This window comes from Prosopis cineraria, unplaced genomic scaffold, assembly GCF_029017545.1.
Source record: "Prosopis cineraria cultivar Desert tree isolate PC_DT_omini unplaced genomic scaffold, ASM2901754v1 PC4, whole genome shotgun sequence".
Lineage (NCBI taxonomy): Eukaryota > Viridiplantae > Streptophyta > Magnoliopsida > Fabales > Fabaceae > Prosopis > Prosopis cineraria.
Genome location: NW_026555335.1, coordinates 15,987,572 through 16,001,638, shown reverse-complemented (window position 1 = coordinate 16,001,638; position 14,067 = coordinate 15,987,572). Strand labels below are relative to the sequence as shown.

Below are 14,067 nucleotides of genomic sequence, written 5' to 3'. Positions count from 1 at the left end.
GCATCAAACTACAGTAATTCCCAATTATGAATAGTTGCCAAAAACAGTAAAATGGGGACAATATTCATTTTTGCAACAAGAGAAAAAGTTTCTTCATAATCAACCTCACAAGTCTACGTATACCTTTTCATAACGAGTCGAGTTTTATACTTATCTAAGGAGCCATCAGAGTTGTATTTCAGAGCAAAGGCCCATTTACACCCAACAAGATTCTTTCCTTCTAGTAATCAAACAAGATCCCGTGTATTGTTGTTCTTAAGTGCTTTCACCTTAACTTTCATTGCCTCAAATAAGGTTTGTTGTGTTGAAATCAAATGTAGGCTAGTGAGAAAGGCTTTACAACTACAAGACAATTTGTCATATGAAAGAAATGAAGATAAAGGGTATAGAGACCGTTTAGTACAACTACGAGTTCCTTTTCTCAAAGCAATAGGTAGATTAGAATCAAGCAGTTTAAAATAATTTCTAGGTACATCTTGACTATCAAAAACATCATGGGAACCTGAAGAAGTAATTTCAGTGTTTTCAAGAAGATCAGAAGTTACCTCACAATTTTTAGGCACAAGTTCAAAAGTTTGAGCAGGAGCCGATTCAAATAACTGAACTTATGTAGATTGAGATGTTCTTTTCTTCTTCCAAGTAAAAACCTATAGTGGACGAGTAGATTTAGGAGTTGATGGTGCTTCCAAAGACTTACCAGGGAAGGAACTAGGAAATTCATGGAAAAGAAGATCATTATTTTGATCATCACTAAGAGAACTCTCTCTTTCAAGAGGAGTATTGACATAAGAGTCAGATTTAGAAAAAGCAACATCAGTAGACACAACAAACTTCCTAGGAGGAGGATTATAACATTTGTATCCTTTTTTAGTAGAGGAATACCCAACCAACACACATTTGAGAGCTTTAGGGCCAAGTTAGGTCCTTCGTTGAGAACACATATGAACAAAAGCCACACACCCAAATATTCTAGGTATGAGACCATTTGATGAATTAAAATTAGGGAAAAACTAAGTGAGAACATCCATAGGACTTTTTGAAACAAGGATAGGGGTTAGAAGCCTATTAATCATATGTGTTGCAGTTAAAACAGCTTCTCCCTAATATTGTGTAGACACATTAGTTTGAAACAATAAAGCTCTAGTAACATTAAGAAGATGACTGTTCTTCCTCTTAGCTGCCCCATTTTGTTGGGGAGTATTAACATAGGATGGTTCATGAAAATTTCATGTTTTCCGAGGAAAAAAAGGGATAAAGATAGATTGAAAAAAATCTTTTCAATTGTAAGACCTGAACCTTTGTATCCCAACTCCAAATTGAGTTTAAATCATGTTATAGAAGGAGGGGAAAACAATGCTGATGTTAGACTTTTGTCTCAGCAGATAAATCCATGTTATATGGGCGCGATCATTAATAAAGGATATAAACCATTGAGACCCAGTAGCACTTAGGAACATTAAAGGGACCCCAAATATCACTATGAATCGGGCTAAAAGGAATAGAAATTCTTTTATTACTCATAGGATATGAAGATTGTTTATGCTTTGTAAACTCACAAACGTCACAATGAAAGGACTCAACAGCTAAATCTTTAAACCAAGAAGGAAACATGATTTTCAAAACATTAAACAAAGGGTGACCCAAACGACGGTGATGAAGCTAAATCTAGTCTTTGCTTAGACTCAACTATTTTTGAATAAGGAGAGGAAGAAGCCATCAAGCTTTGAATTCTACTACATTCACTAAGCTCATAAAAAAAAAAAAATAAAGTCCATCTCTTTCCTTAGCAAAACCAATCATCTGACTCATCTCTTGCTCCTTAAAAACACAAGATAGAAGAGAAGAAAACATTCAAGTTTTTTCACAGAAATGAGATTTGTGCATAGTTTAGGAACATGCAAGACATTTTTAAAGACAGGGTTATCACTCAACCTAACATCTCCCTAACCAGTCATAGTAGCTATGGATCTATCACCCTACATGATTTTCCGAATACTAAGGCAAGGATTATAAGAAATAAAATTCTTGGAGGAATTAGTCAAATGGTTTGAGGCTCCAAAATCAACAATCCAAAAGCGAAAAAAAAAATCTCTCTTTGAGGAAGCAAAATAGGTGAAAATAAGACAGATGAAGATTGAAAGGAAATACTTGAGAACCCTAAAGAACAAGTACTTGTACTAGAACCAAAAGTAGAAGCTTTGTTAAGTGACTCTAACAACAAGGATCTTAATTTTTCAATCTCCCCCTTAAGACCAGCTTGGCTAGAGTGCTCCCTAGTAGCATCAGTGGCAACATGGGCTTTTCCCTTTTTCAAGTTTGGAGGCTTACCGTGTAACTTCCAACATTTATCCTTGGTATACCATAGTTTCTTGCAATGGGAGCACCAGATAGGTTCCTCGTTAGAGGCCGTAGATAAGTCATATAGTTTTCCATCCTCAACAAGGCGATTGGAAATATTCTTTGAGACTAGAGCAGAACTTTCCATCAACTGGGTTTCCATCATCACACCCTTGTGACCTTCTTCTGCTAAAACAATAGCAATGATCTCATTGAGAGAAGGAATGTCTTCCTAGCCAAGAATTTGAACTCTTATGGGATCAAACTCTACATTAAGTCCTGCGAGATACTAAAAAATCCTGTACTTCTCAATGAAGCATTTAAAAGTAGCAGTAGCATCAAGGTCTTTCAAAGTAATACACTGATAATGATCTAATTCTTGCCATAAGCTTTTCATAAGGGGAGAGTATTCAATGATATATTTGCTTCCCCACCTTATATTGGAAATTTTGGTCCTTATCTCAAAAATTTGGGCAGCACCTTCACCTTTAAGTAAGCCTGATGCACTATATCCCAAATTTCCTTAGCTAAAGACAAGAAGAAACGTGTACAACTAACTTCAAGAGCCATAGATTGCCACAACCAAGACATTACCATTGAGGCTGCCTCATCCCAAACATCAAACTCGAGATCCCTAGCTTAGGACTAGTCCTAAGTAAATCACTTAGCCTTTCACAGCCCTTCAAGAAGGTGTGAACATACTGAGACCAAGCTAGAAAGCTGGCTTTATTCAACCTATAAGCTGCTGGGACACTTGGCAGTTCCCAGAGGTGCCGAATGAAGAAGAACCCGTATTGTCAGAGGCAGTTTTTACCTCTACCATGGCTGGAACAGAGTCTAAGCAAGAAGGGAAGTAGATATAGATGAAATCACCCCAAAATCAGAGAGGACGATGAGAAAATCACAGCGGCGCAAACGACGCACAAAAAACAAGACACACTATCACACGCTGACTAAGCGAAGCAGGGCAAATTCTGGTGACTGGCACATGGAGGCATCTAGAACATCGGACAGTGACCAAACTGAGATGATTGACTGATCCATGGCCGGGGAGAGTGAAGGACCAACACATGTAGATGATAGACATCTGGTGACAGTGGGTCTGAGTGCACAGTAGCCCTAACGCATAGAGAGTCCGGAAAACAAAAGAAAGGGAAGGAAAAAAAAGCAACCCTAGAAAATTCAGAGTCCAAGCTCTAATACCATGATGAAATATGAGAGAAATATTCTCTATTTCATACTAAAAAATGTAATCTGTACAGAGGAATATATACAAGAGAATATTACCCAGTTAATAAAGGCAAGCTCAACCCCCAACTACCAACTAATGCTAATTACAATAAATACAATATATTCTAACAAGAAATGGCATGCTTCATCAGGAGAAGAAAAGACAAAATCACAGAGCAGTTAACTACACTATAGTTGATAAAGGCTTAAGTCCTAATAACTGTCATAACAAAAACAAAACAAAACAAAAAACAAAAAAAGAAAGAAAGCAGAGAAAAGAAAATATAACAACTTCAGGCATATATTCAACCATGTACCTGTATCCTCTTGCTTTCGGTTGTGAAGCAAGTTGTGCAAATTAAATAGTGGCTTTGCACAGAGAAGCGGTTGCTTGGGGTATTTAAGATGAATGGAAAACCTGCCATCCGAGCATTTATCATTCTTATTAAAAAGCATAATAAGAATACCCAACTTACACTCACATTTTTATTTTTTGGTAAAAGAAAGTTTAGGCGAGATGAGAAATTTTGTTTAAACATTACTATAATGCTATACAATAATGAAGAACAAGGGATTTACAATGAGAATAAAATATATATACACAGTAGTAGTGAGCAAATAACCTTTTAATAAAGTGGTCCGCATAGCTTGAACTGCCCAAATCCTTATAAGGACTCAGTGCATCCTTTTCATAAACAATCTCAGTAATAAAATAAAACAGCTTCTTGTGTGGGGCATATACTAAACTATTCTCAATATCGCTTACACTTTTCCAACCATCAGCAAGTTGCAGGTTCCCTCTCCAAGGAAACAATTTTGGAGTTACAGGTTGACCTGGAGGCCTAAAAATGGGTGAAGAAAGGCATCTTTTCACGGTCTTCCAATCTACTGACATAGTCCTTTCACAGTCTTGCATTATTACTGGAAGCACAAGATAGAAGGTTGAGGTGCTTGTTTGCAAGACATCAGAACTACCCAAGGGTACAAATTCATGAACAAATTCTGATCGATCAAGAATAATTTTTAGGGACATCTCCTGAAAATGCTGTGCCATCTGAATCTGCACATTGGAAAATTTAGTGCATTGATCTAAAAACTTAAAAGAAAAAGAAAAAGAAAGGAAAAAATATGTCACTTACCTCAGCTTTGTCAAATTCAATAGCACCAAATGGAACAAATCGTGTCATCACAGTTCTACCACGAGCAAGATGAAGATCAATTTCCAATTTCACAGCCTCCGCAGGAAGACGTGTCATCATAAATAAACCAAACTCTTTATAGATCCGATCCTCTGGAGAGGGTCTAAATTTTAAAAGGTAAGAGTTAAGATGGACAATATCATCTGAATGTGACCAGGCCTGCCTAAAGGCTGAAGGAACTAGCATCTCATATAATTCTCCTCGTGAGTTGTCATCTGAGAGTTGATGGAAGTATATATAGTCAACACAACATAACGTTACTTGTACATCTTATAGCATAGCCCAAAAATAATTGTTATAAGTGCTTGAATCGTAATTTGTAAATAATATAATTATAGTAGTTTATTTTATTTATTCATTTCATTGTTCCCTAATAATCCTCATCATAATGTTGTCACTTAGAGTAGCCTTCCTTATCTATAAATACCCATGAACTTCACCACATTCAAGACAACTGTAGAGAGAATTTCAAATTTCCAATTATGGTACCAAAGGATTCTTAGAGAGAGAAATAAGCTGTAAGGATTCTCAGAGCTAGACTTTTGCCCAAATGCTTAGGAGCTCTAACTACACCTTCTTCTCTTCCAATCAGTCTTTTGTAGTTATTGTGTTTTGTTCTAGTCACTTATGGTGCCATTTCTTCTCCATAGTAGTTTCTTTCAGTTTTGTAACCCTTGTAGCAAAACTGAAAGAAATGGGGAATGTCTGCCAAAAGCTAGTTATTGAGGTGGGAGAACCAACCCATTAAATGACCTATAAAACATTTCATACAACTTAACGTGAGACTAATACTACTCTAGTCTCCATCAACTGGCCCCATAGGAGAGCTAACATCTTAACAGCTACAATCTGCAACACTTTAATTTTAACATTTTACCCCGCTTCCTCAACATTTAAAACTCTCCACAGTTAGCCATTTCTAGAGCCATCAACTACCAGCTTTAAGACGAATCCTACACTACCTTAGTCTCCATCAGAACCCTAATAGAACTCGTTGATTGGCCTGCCTGCGCTGACTAAAGAACCACCAACTTTGCAAGAGCCACCACATTTTTCTACATGCAACCATGCACCCTTTGACATTGCCGGAATAGACACCATACAAATCAAAACTGGCAGGGCTAATGTGACCATTTATAGTGTTGATTCTTCTACAGGGGGAACAAAGGCTAGGATAGCCATACTGGAAATCAGAGTTCCATGAAAAGGATGTTAGTGGAAGAGCTCTAAACTCTCTCATGTCTCAATCGGTGGTTCCTGTTTCAAGAATGCATAGTAGTGTGTGGAGACCCATGGCAATGCATGTGAAAGACTAAGGTGGTCTAATCAACAAGGGTTGCTAGTCAGCAGGTTCTGTAGAGGTTCCTAGAGTGTTTGGGTCAAATAGTTTTTTTCACATTGAAAGACAAAATGAGGAAATTAATTGCATATGCAGGAAAAAAAGTTCTCTGGTGGATATACGGGAAGGGGAAAAAAAAAAAGGCTTCAAAGCCAAAACTTCATTCATTTGACGAAGTGGAGAAGCACAATTAGGCAAAGGATTCTTGGCTTATCATATTTAGGAAACATGTGATGTGACCACTTTTATGTAGGATCATCCTGGGGGGAGAATGTTTGGCTATCTGCTCAAGAAACAAAGGCAAGGATAGGGGCCCAAAGCTTGGATAAACATGTCTCTTGCTCTAAAGTTCCCAATGTTTCTCACTCTAACCAAGCCCCAGAATTGATATCATGACAAAAATAGAGTGCAGAATTCTCACTTCTATTGAATTTAGAATGAAGCAATTATGACTAAGGACCTAAGAGGGGCTACTCTAGGGGAAAATTACAATTAAAGACATAAAAGGCTAATAACATAACTAAAATAGAAATGACTAAATAATAACACTTCTAACAGATAATGAGAGAGCAGAAAAGAAAGCAACTAAAGCTAGACCTTCATTTTCATCTGAATCAGAAGAATCTGAAACCTCCTCTGGGTTTGCCTCATCTTGCCTTGGCAACAGACAATCACTCAAAGCACCTAATTTATGCAGTTCCTCAACCGCTTGCAAACAAGCAGCCTTCTTAGCAGCTTCCATTGAACCATGTGGTGCACTAACAATTTGATGTATGGGAGCATTGGAAGGCAATGTTACGTGACAGACAGTTCCCCCTAAATCATCAAAGTAAAAAAATTCTGGCTTGGGGTCAAAATACCTGAAATTATAGGTTGCCACATCCTGATCAGTAAAAGATGTAAATTAAATTTCCTAGTATAGTAAGTAGATGAGTACAAAACTAGAAATTATAGGTTGCCATGTCCTGATCAGTAAAAGATGTAAATTAAATTTCCTTGCATAGTAAGTAGATGAGTACATAACTACATATTTTGATGCAAACAAAAGGTTTAATTCAGAATAAACCCATACTCATCATGTGGAAGCTTCGAACAATAGTTGTGAAGCAATGAGACACTATATGCAGAAGTGACAGAAGCGCCAGTTGATATGACTTTGTAAATTCTTTCCTCAGGGATGATATGTGTATCATAGGATGTGCGGAAAGCAACTTCCTTGTTCATACGGTTTTCATCTTCCTTAAAACATTCAATCAAGTCCATATCCTTCTTATTGCCACTGCAATATCAAGAAGATTCCAAAAATAACTATATGGGCAAATTTGCTGAAATTATTTCCAGCATTTAAATTATAATACAGTACCTGTCCACCAAAAATGCATATTCTGACTTAGCCATACGTGCACGACCTCTTGATTGTATAAAGCTCGCAACAGTTTCAGGAAGATCAAATCGTATGACAAGGCAACATGTCTGAATATCAAGTCCTTCTTCACCCACTTTGGTTGCAACCAATAAATTCAACTGTTAACCATATGAACCACATAGGCATGTTAAAAAAGTATCAAATATTTAAAAACTGGGGACATATACACATATTTGAGCCATCATGATCATTATACTTTTATTTACCCTCATTTAATTTCCAATCAGCACCTTGCCATGACTGTGATAGAAAGTACATGAGAGGAAGTTCATTAAGAAATGTTTCACTTTATCCCAGTGGCTCCCAGATATATGATAATAATTCAAATCCCAATGCAATATACAATTTTTCTTATCTTATTCATCTTTTAAGACAAACAAAACACCAATAGCAATAGCACTAAAAAATTTCACAATAAAATTAGCATGTTGCAATAATTACATTAGGTCTTATTTAGGATCTAACAAGTATCAACAATCTCAAATTATTAGCTCCAAATAAGCCAGAACAACTTGATCATTGCCTCTTATGGGAGTATCAACAACTCATTGCCACCTGAGTGAAGGCAAAAGTAAATGATTATGAGACTTTATACTTACCTCACCATCACATTTCCTAATATTCTAGATTTCTAATATTAAAAGATTCTTCTTCAAATTCTGTTGCAGGAAAAGAGTAACCCAAGCATATAAAATATCCAAGACTATCAAGAGGAATGATTTACAATCTCAAAATGTTGCTTGTGCTCAAGGACATGAAACAATATTTCTTCCAACAATGTTTTAAATTCAAGTATCATTATAGATGGAAAAAAATGAAATTTAATGATTTAATTAAATCTAGAATAAAAATTTCAAAAAGACAAAGGTCCAAGATGAAGTGACTTGAGTGAAGCAAGTGATATGCTGTGTAATGCATGCAAAAAAAAAATCAATAAAACAAAAAATTGCCTAACTGACAAGTGTATGCGGAATTTCAAATGAACTAAAGAATATATATGTTAAAGTCAAAAGTAAAGACAAGACCACTGTGCTATTAAAAAGAAAAGAAAAAAGAAATTCACTATCCCATAAATAATTACTAATTGGCTATAAAAATTAGTCATCTGAAAGAACATTCGTACAACAATGAACAAGTCATTAATGTAAGAAAAGTTATAGAACTTTAGCCATTTCACATCAAACTTTAGCCCCATATAGCAAGACAGGCTTTTCAAATATAGTGAATAGTGCACCGTCCTGTAGTCCTTCTTGACAAACTTTCTATTCCAGAAAATATAAAGTATTACCTCTCCACTGCGGAACTTGTCAAGAATGATGCTCATAGTCTTTCTCGATGAACTTTTTATTCCAGCATGAACTCCTACCAGAAAATCACTTTTCCAACGTGCTAAAATTTTGAGCTGTTGTAGTATGTATGACAGGGATCTTGCAGTAACAATTCTATTTACAAAAATTATACATTTCATATCTGGTTGTGGCCTGACACAAGAAGCAAAATCAAGATTTGCCTATTTATATCTGTCAGTCATGGGAATCAAAAGTGATACTGGACTACCAACCTAAATGAGGACAGTATCCCAATGAGGCGTAAAAGCTTTCTTGAGAAAAGAGGCTCTTTTAAATTGTCCAGAGAAGAGAGATCAGACAAATGGTCACCTAAAGATTCAGAGAACAAACAACAGTATGTTTATTTTCACTATAATGACGCCTGCATAATAAAAGGACTCTGTTAACCACATGTGAATAATTAAAATATCGTAGAAAATGACTATTGCTGGAGAAAAAATGAAAGCAGATATAACAGTGAATATAACAACTAGTGAAGTATTTGAAGTAACAGCCTACAGATTTTAAGCAACTGCAAAGCTCCAACTAAAAGGCCTAGCAAAATTAAAGTACCTTTCATGCATTCAGAAATAAAGAACTCAGACACCCGTGCTAGATATTTGTCACAAAAAGAGTATTCACTTGCACTTCCTTCCTCCTCCACAAATTCAAGCCTTTCAGAGTGATCACCACTCAAAAGAACACGACTAGCCTTGAAGGGTGAATACGAAGCAAGCATAAAAAAACCAAGACGGCAAGTTATCAAGTGAAGAAAAAAACATCAGCAGAAAAAAATAATCACGGCCTACTGTAAGCAAAGATTTTTTTTTTTTTTAATACCTTGTCATGAAATGTAAGAATAAAAGTAGAAAGACTGAGCAACAGAAACCCTAAATCTACGCGGAAAAGAATAGAAAAACAAAGGAAAAAACACCAAGCTAAAATGAGTTCTACTCCTTAGGGAAAGCATTAGAAATACCCCCTCATTTTCTTTTTTCTTTTTTTTATACTAATAATAATAATAAGAAGAAGAAGAAGAAGAAGCCATGAGCTCAAACCCAGAATGAAGCCAAAAAATCCACATCTACTCTATCCTAAAAGAGATGAAAATCTGGCTACCCCAAAAAGCTTAGCGAGCCAATAACTGAAACAAGTATGAATGTTTGCATGGATCAGCAGCCCCATCCAGTCCTGTTTATAGATATCTGACGGCTGCTGACCTTTCATAGATATATATATATATATATATATGCTAATATCAATTCTGTATAGGGCTGTCCCCCTCTTTTAATTTCATTTATTTTTTCAAAGAACATATCCATTAAAGTAAGGAAAGGAAAAGAAAAAAAGTTTTTCTTCCAAACTCATGAGAAAAATCTATAACAAAAACTATAAGAGCTCACAGTACAGGCCAATGCAACAAGGCTACCATCCTCTCTAAACAAATTCAAGGGATATTTGATTTCAATGAATAGAGGTCAAGCACTATATGGTGGCCAGAAGACACTATCCTAGTTCAGTAGTTCTGAGTGGCAAACATCTTATGCTAGAAAATTCTTGCATTATTATGCTCCAATTTAATGCATCAAATTAAGAGAAATAAAACACAGTAAATTCAGTTCCCCTCCTACACTGTTTAGTTTCCCAATTTGAATATTTCTCACCATTTAACATAGAAGTAGTTACTACTCTATGCTCTACATGATCAAAAGATGTTTCAAGATAAATACACCAACACATGGACTTAATGGCAATTTTAACAAAGCATAACATAGAGCAAGCAAAAAAGCATGGCGCATGCTAAAAGTCACACATCCCTCTTAACAATCATAATGCATTCACAATGTGTAAATATAATAATTTGGTTTTTATGAAGTAAGCCACAACCTTCTCATACATTACATACATAATAATATATAAGGAGGTGAAAAAGCGATAATGTGGAAGCTCATTAGCTTTACATGAAACATGACCACAAACAACAGTTGCAAATAAGAAACTTTATTTGATACAATAAACCAACTTCATCCATATTACTTTGGTCATTACCAAATCCTTAATATTAATTGCATATCTTAGAATCTCAAAAGTTGTTTACAAGACCATAAGGCATGCCAAATTAATTAGGATTGAAGGATATTTTTGCTCCTCAACTATTCGCTATTTTTCCCTTCAACATTTGAAAATAGTGCACTTGGCACCTTGCCATTAAAAAAAATTAACTTTGACCATTAATTGACTCAGAAAATTAGAGAAAAAGACCTCAAAAATTATAAAAAAAATAAATTATAAAATTACAAATAAGTACTCTATAAGAAAATTAATTTCAATTAAATCCCTAAAATAGTATCATAATTTATAAGTCTTCCTCAAAAATTTACAAATCTGCCTTCAAAAATTAACAACTAGTGTAAAAACCACATTCATTTAGAAATAACATATACACAAGTTAAGTTGTAAATTTTTAGAGAATGTGTAAATCCCAAAAGTTAACTTGTAAATTGGGTGTGAAAATTAATAAATAATAACAATTATTATTATTATTATTAAATTGTTAATATTTAATATGATATTAGTAAAAAAAATTATATATTAATTATTTATTGGTGTTGTTGCCAACAATTGTGATTTGTTAATTACCCAGTAGTAGGTTAAATTGGTAATTTAAAATTGTATTTTGGTCTTTTGCCTAGGTAAGAAATAACATCTGTATCTTGGTATTTTTATGTAATTTAGAGAACTTAATTGATATTAATTTTCTTATAAGATATTTATGTGTAATTTTTTAGGTCTTTTTTTGTAATTTTTGAGGTCCTTTTTTTCTATAATTTTTAAGTCAACTAACAGTCAAAGTTACCTTTTTTAATGTTAGGATACCCAATACACCATTTCAAATGTCGAAGAGGGGAATGGCACATGTTAGTTTAGAATACTAAATGCTCCCAAGTGTATAGTTTAAGGGCAAAAATGCCCTTTAACACAATTAATTATAGTGATAACAGTGAAGAACAAATGATTGCTACATGATGTTCTTTTGGAAATGATATGTGTTAGTAATGAGTTATTATGGATCAATTATGATTCAGTTTGTTTTTATTTTATTTGTTTTGTTTTAACAAAGATTTATTTGTTTTATTAGTTATTTTCTGGATAACGTTTCTATTCATTTAGGGTCAGCTTAAAATGTAAATGTTATGTTTTGATTAGAATAAAATTAGGTTTAAGTGTTTTATTATGTATTAAGATATAGTTATGTTATTTTGATTAGGATACAGTTATCTTACTTTTTAGAGTTAAAGTTTTAGTTGGAGCAGAAGTCTGTCTCCCCATTTATCATCTATATATGCAACATTACTTTCATCTAATAAAATAAGTTATAAACCAAAATTTCTACATGGTAACTGCATTGGAATGTGAATAACCTAAGTATCAATTACCATAGGTGAAGAAATCAACTGGGCCAAAATATTTTCTCAATTTAATGCATTTATTCTGGTGCAAAGAAGAGTTTTTACAGAGGAGACAACACGCCTACCTCCAGAACTAGTTTCAGTGCTCATCTGTAAGAGCTCGTCGTCTCTTGACCGTTTAAATCTAATTTGGATGGTCCAAATTTATTTAAAAAAATTGTTTTAATGGAAACATAATCTAAAATAAAGACAATCTCTTAATTGTCAGTTTCCCAAAAAAAGTAATTTTTTATTTAAAAACATCCATTGAAAAGCTATAAATCTGGACCATGAAAATTAGATCTAAACAAACCAAAGGCGATGAGCTCTATAGATGAGCACTAAAACTAGTTCCACCTATCTCCATAGCCTAATAGAATCTAGGGTAAATCAGGAAACCTAATATATTTAACTTAATAATATATAAACAAATCCTCATCAGATCTAATAATGAATCTAATCGGGTTGCATAGAATAATAAAAAAATGAAATAATAATAAAAAGAATAAAACGGAAAACATAAAAGTAGCATGCTGGTTAATGCTCCTCAACAATAGGCAACATGCAGGGTTTTTTTTTTTTTTGGTTAAAGTATAAGGAGTAGGCATCATGTGTTTTATTCTAAGGTTAAATAACATTTTTGCCTCTCAACTATTCACTCAAAACTCAAAAGCGTCTAGTATCATAAACTTATATGGGATGCAATTTCTCCTTTCAACACTTGAAAATGATGCATTGAGCACCCTACCATTAAAAAAGTTATATTTGACCACTAGTTGACTTAAAAGTTGCAGAAAAGGACCTCAAATATTGCAAAAAAGATCTCAAAAAATTACACATAAGTACCCAATAAGAAAATTAATACCAATTATGTCCCCTAAATTATGTATAAATACCAGGATATGAATATTATTTCTTACCCATGTAGAAGACTAAAATAGGATTTTGACCAACCAATTTGACCAGTTATTGGGTTATTAACGGATCACAAATTGCTAGCAGCAATGCCAATAAATAATTAAAAAAATTATATTTCTTTTACAAATCTTCATACAATTTATAAGTTAACTTTTGAGATTTACACATTCTTTAGAAATTTACAACTTAACTAATGTATTGTTATTTTATAAAATGAATGCATTTTTTACACTAACGGCGAATATTTGAAGGACTTGCAAAATTTTGAAAAAATATTTATAAATTATCACACTATTCTAAGGATTTAATTGATATTAATTTTCTTATAACGTATTTATTTGTAATTTTATGGGTCTTTTTCTCTAATTTTTGAAGTTTTTTTTATCTATTTTTTAAGTTCTTCTCTGTAATTTTCTAGGTCAACTAACGGTTAAAGTTAACTTTTTTAACAGCAAGGTGCCCAATGCACCATTTTTAAATGTTGAAGAGAAAAATTGCACCACATGTAAGTTTAGGATACTAAACACTCCTGAGGGAATAGTTGAAGGGCAAAACTGCCCTTTAACCCTTTGTTCTACAATTGGCATATTGCAAGTAGGTAATGCGTACGATATTACTTTGTATTTACGAGTCTTTAATGACTTGTCTAGTAACCTCTCCTACAAATACAGAGCTCCATGTATGTTGGAGCTGGCTAACCATAACATGCTTTTTGTTCTATAACTGATATGTCACAATTAGGCAGGTAATGAATAGGAAATTATTCACTTATTCCATAGGTAATGAATCTTTAGTGACTTGTTTTCTGTAACATTTCCTGTAAAAACAAAACTTCAGCCTG

At 33.9% G+C, this 14,067-nt stretch overlaps 1 protein-coding gene across 2 annotated transcripts in view; it reads right to left on the bottom strand.

The window, feature by feature from the left end:
- Positions 1-14,067, bottom strand: part of LOC129309193 (dicer-like protein 4) — a 43,963-nt gene that overhangs the window by 24,431 nt on the left and 5,465 nt on the right. For both annotated transcript variants that reach the window (XM_054950615.1, XM_054950614.1), the window contains exons 9-17: positions 9,433-9,571; positions 9,093-9,189; positions 8,820-9,012; positions 7,469-7,629; positions 7,178-7,384; positions 6,703-6,965; positions 4,707-4,981; positions 4,191-4,627; positions 3,885-3,985 (exon numbers count right to left, since the gene is read on the bottom strand). In XM_054950615.1, coding sequence (XP_054806590.1) covers positions 3,885-3,985; positions 4,191-4,627; positions 4,707-4,981; positions 6,703-6,965; positions 7,178-7,384; positions 7,469-7,629; positions 8,820-9,012; positions 9,093-9,189; positions 9,433-9,571 — 1,873 coding nt within the window. The remainder of the gene's footprint in view (positions 1-3,884; positions 3,986-4,190; positions 4,628-4,706; positions 4,982-6,702; positions 6,966-7,177; positions 7,385-7,468; positions 7,630-8,819; positions 9,013-9,092; positions 9,190-9,432; positions 9,572-14,067) is intronic.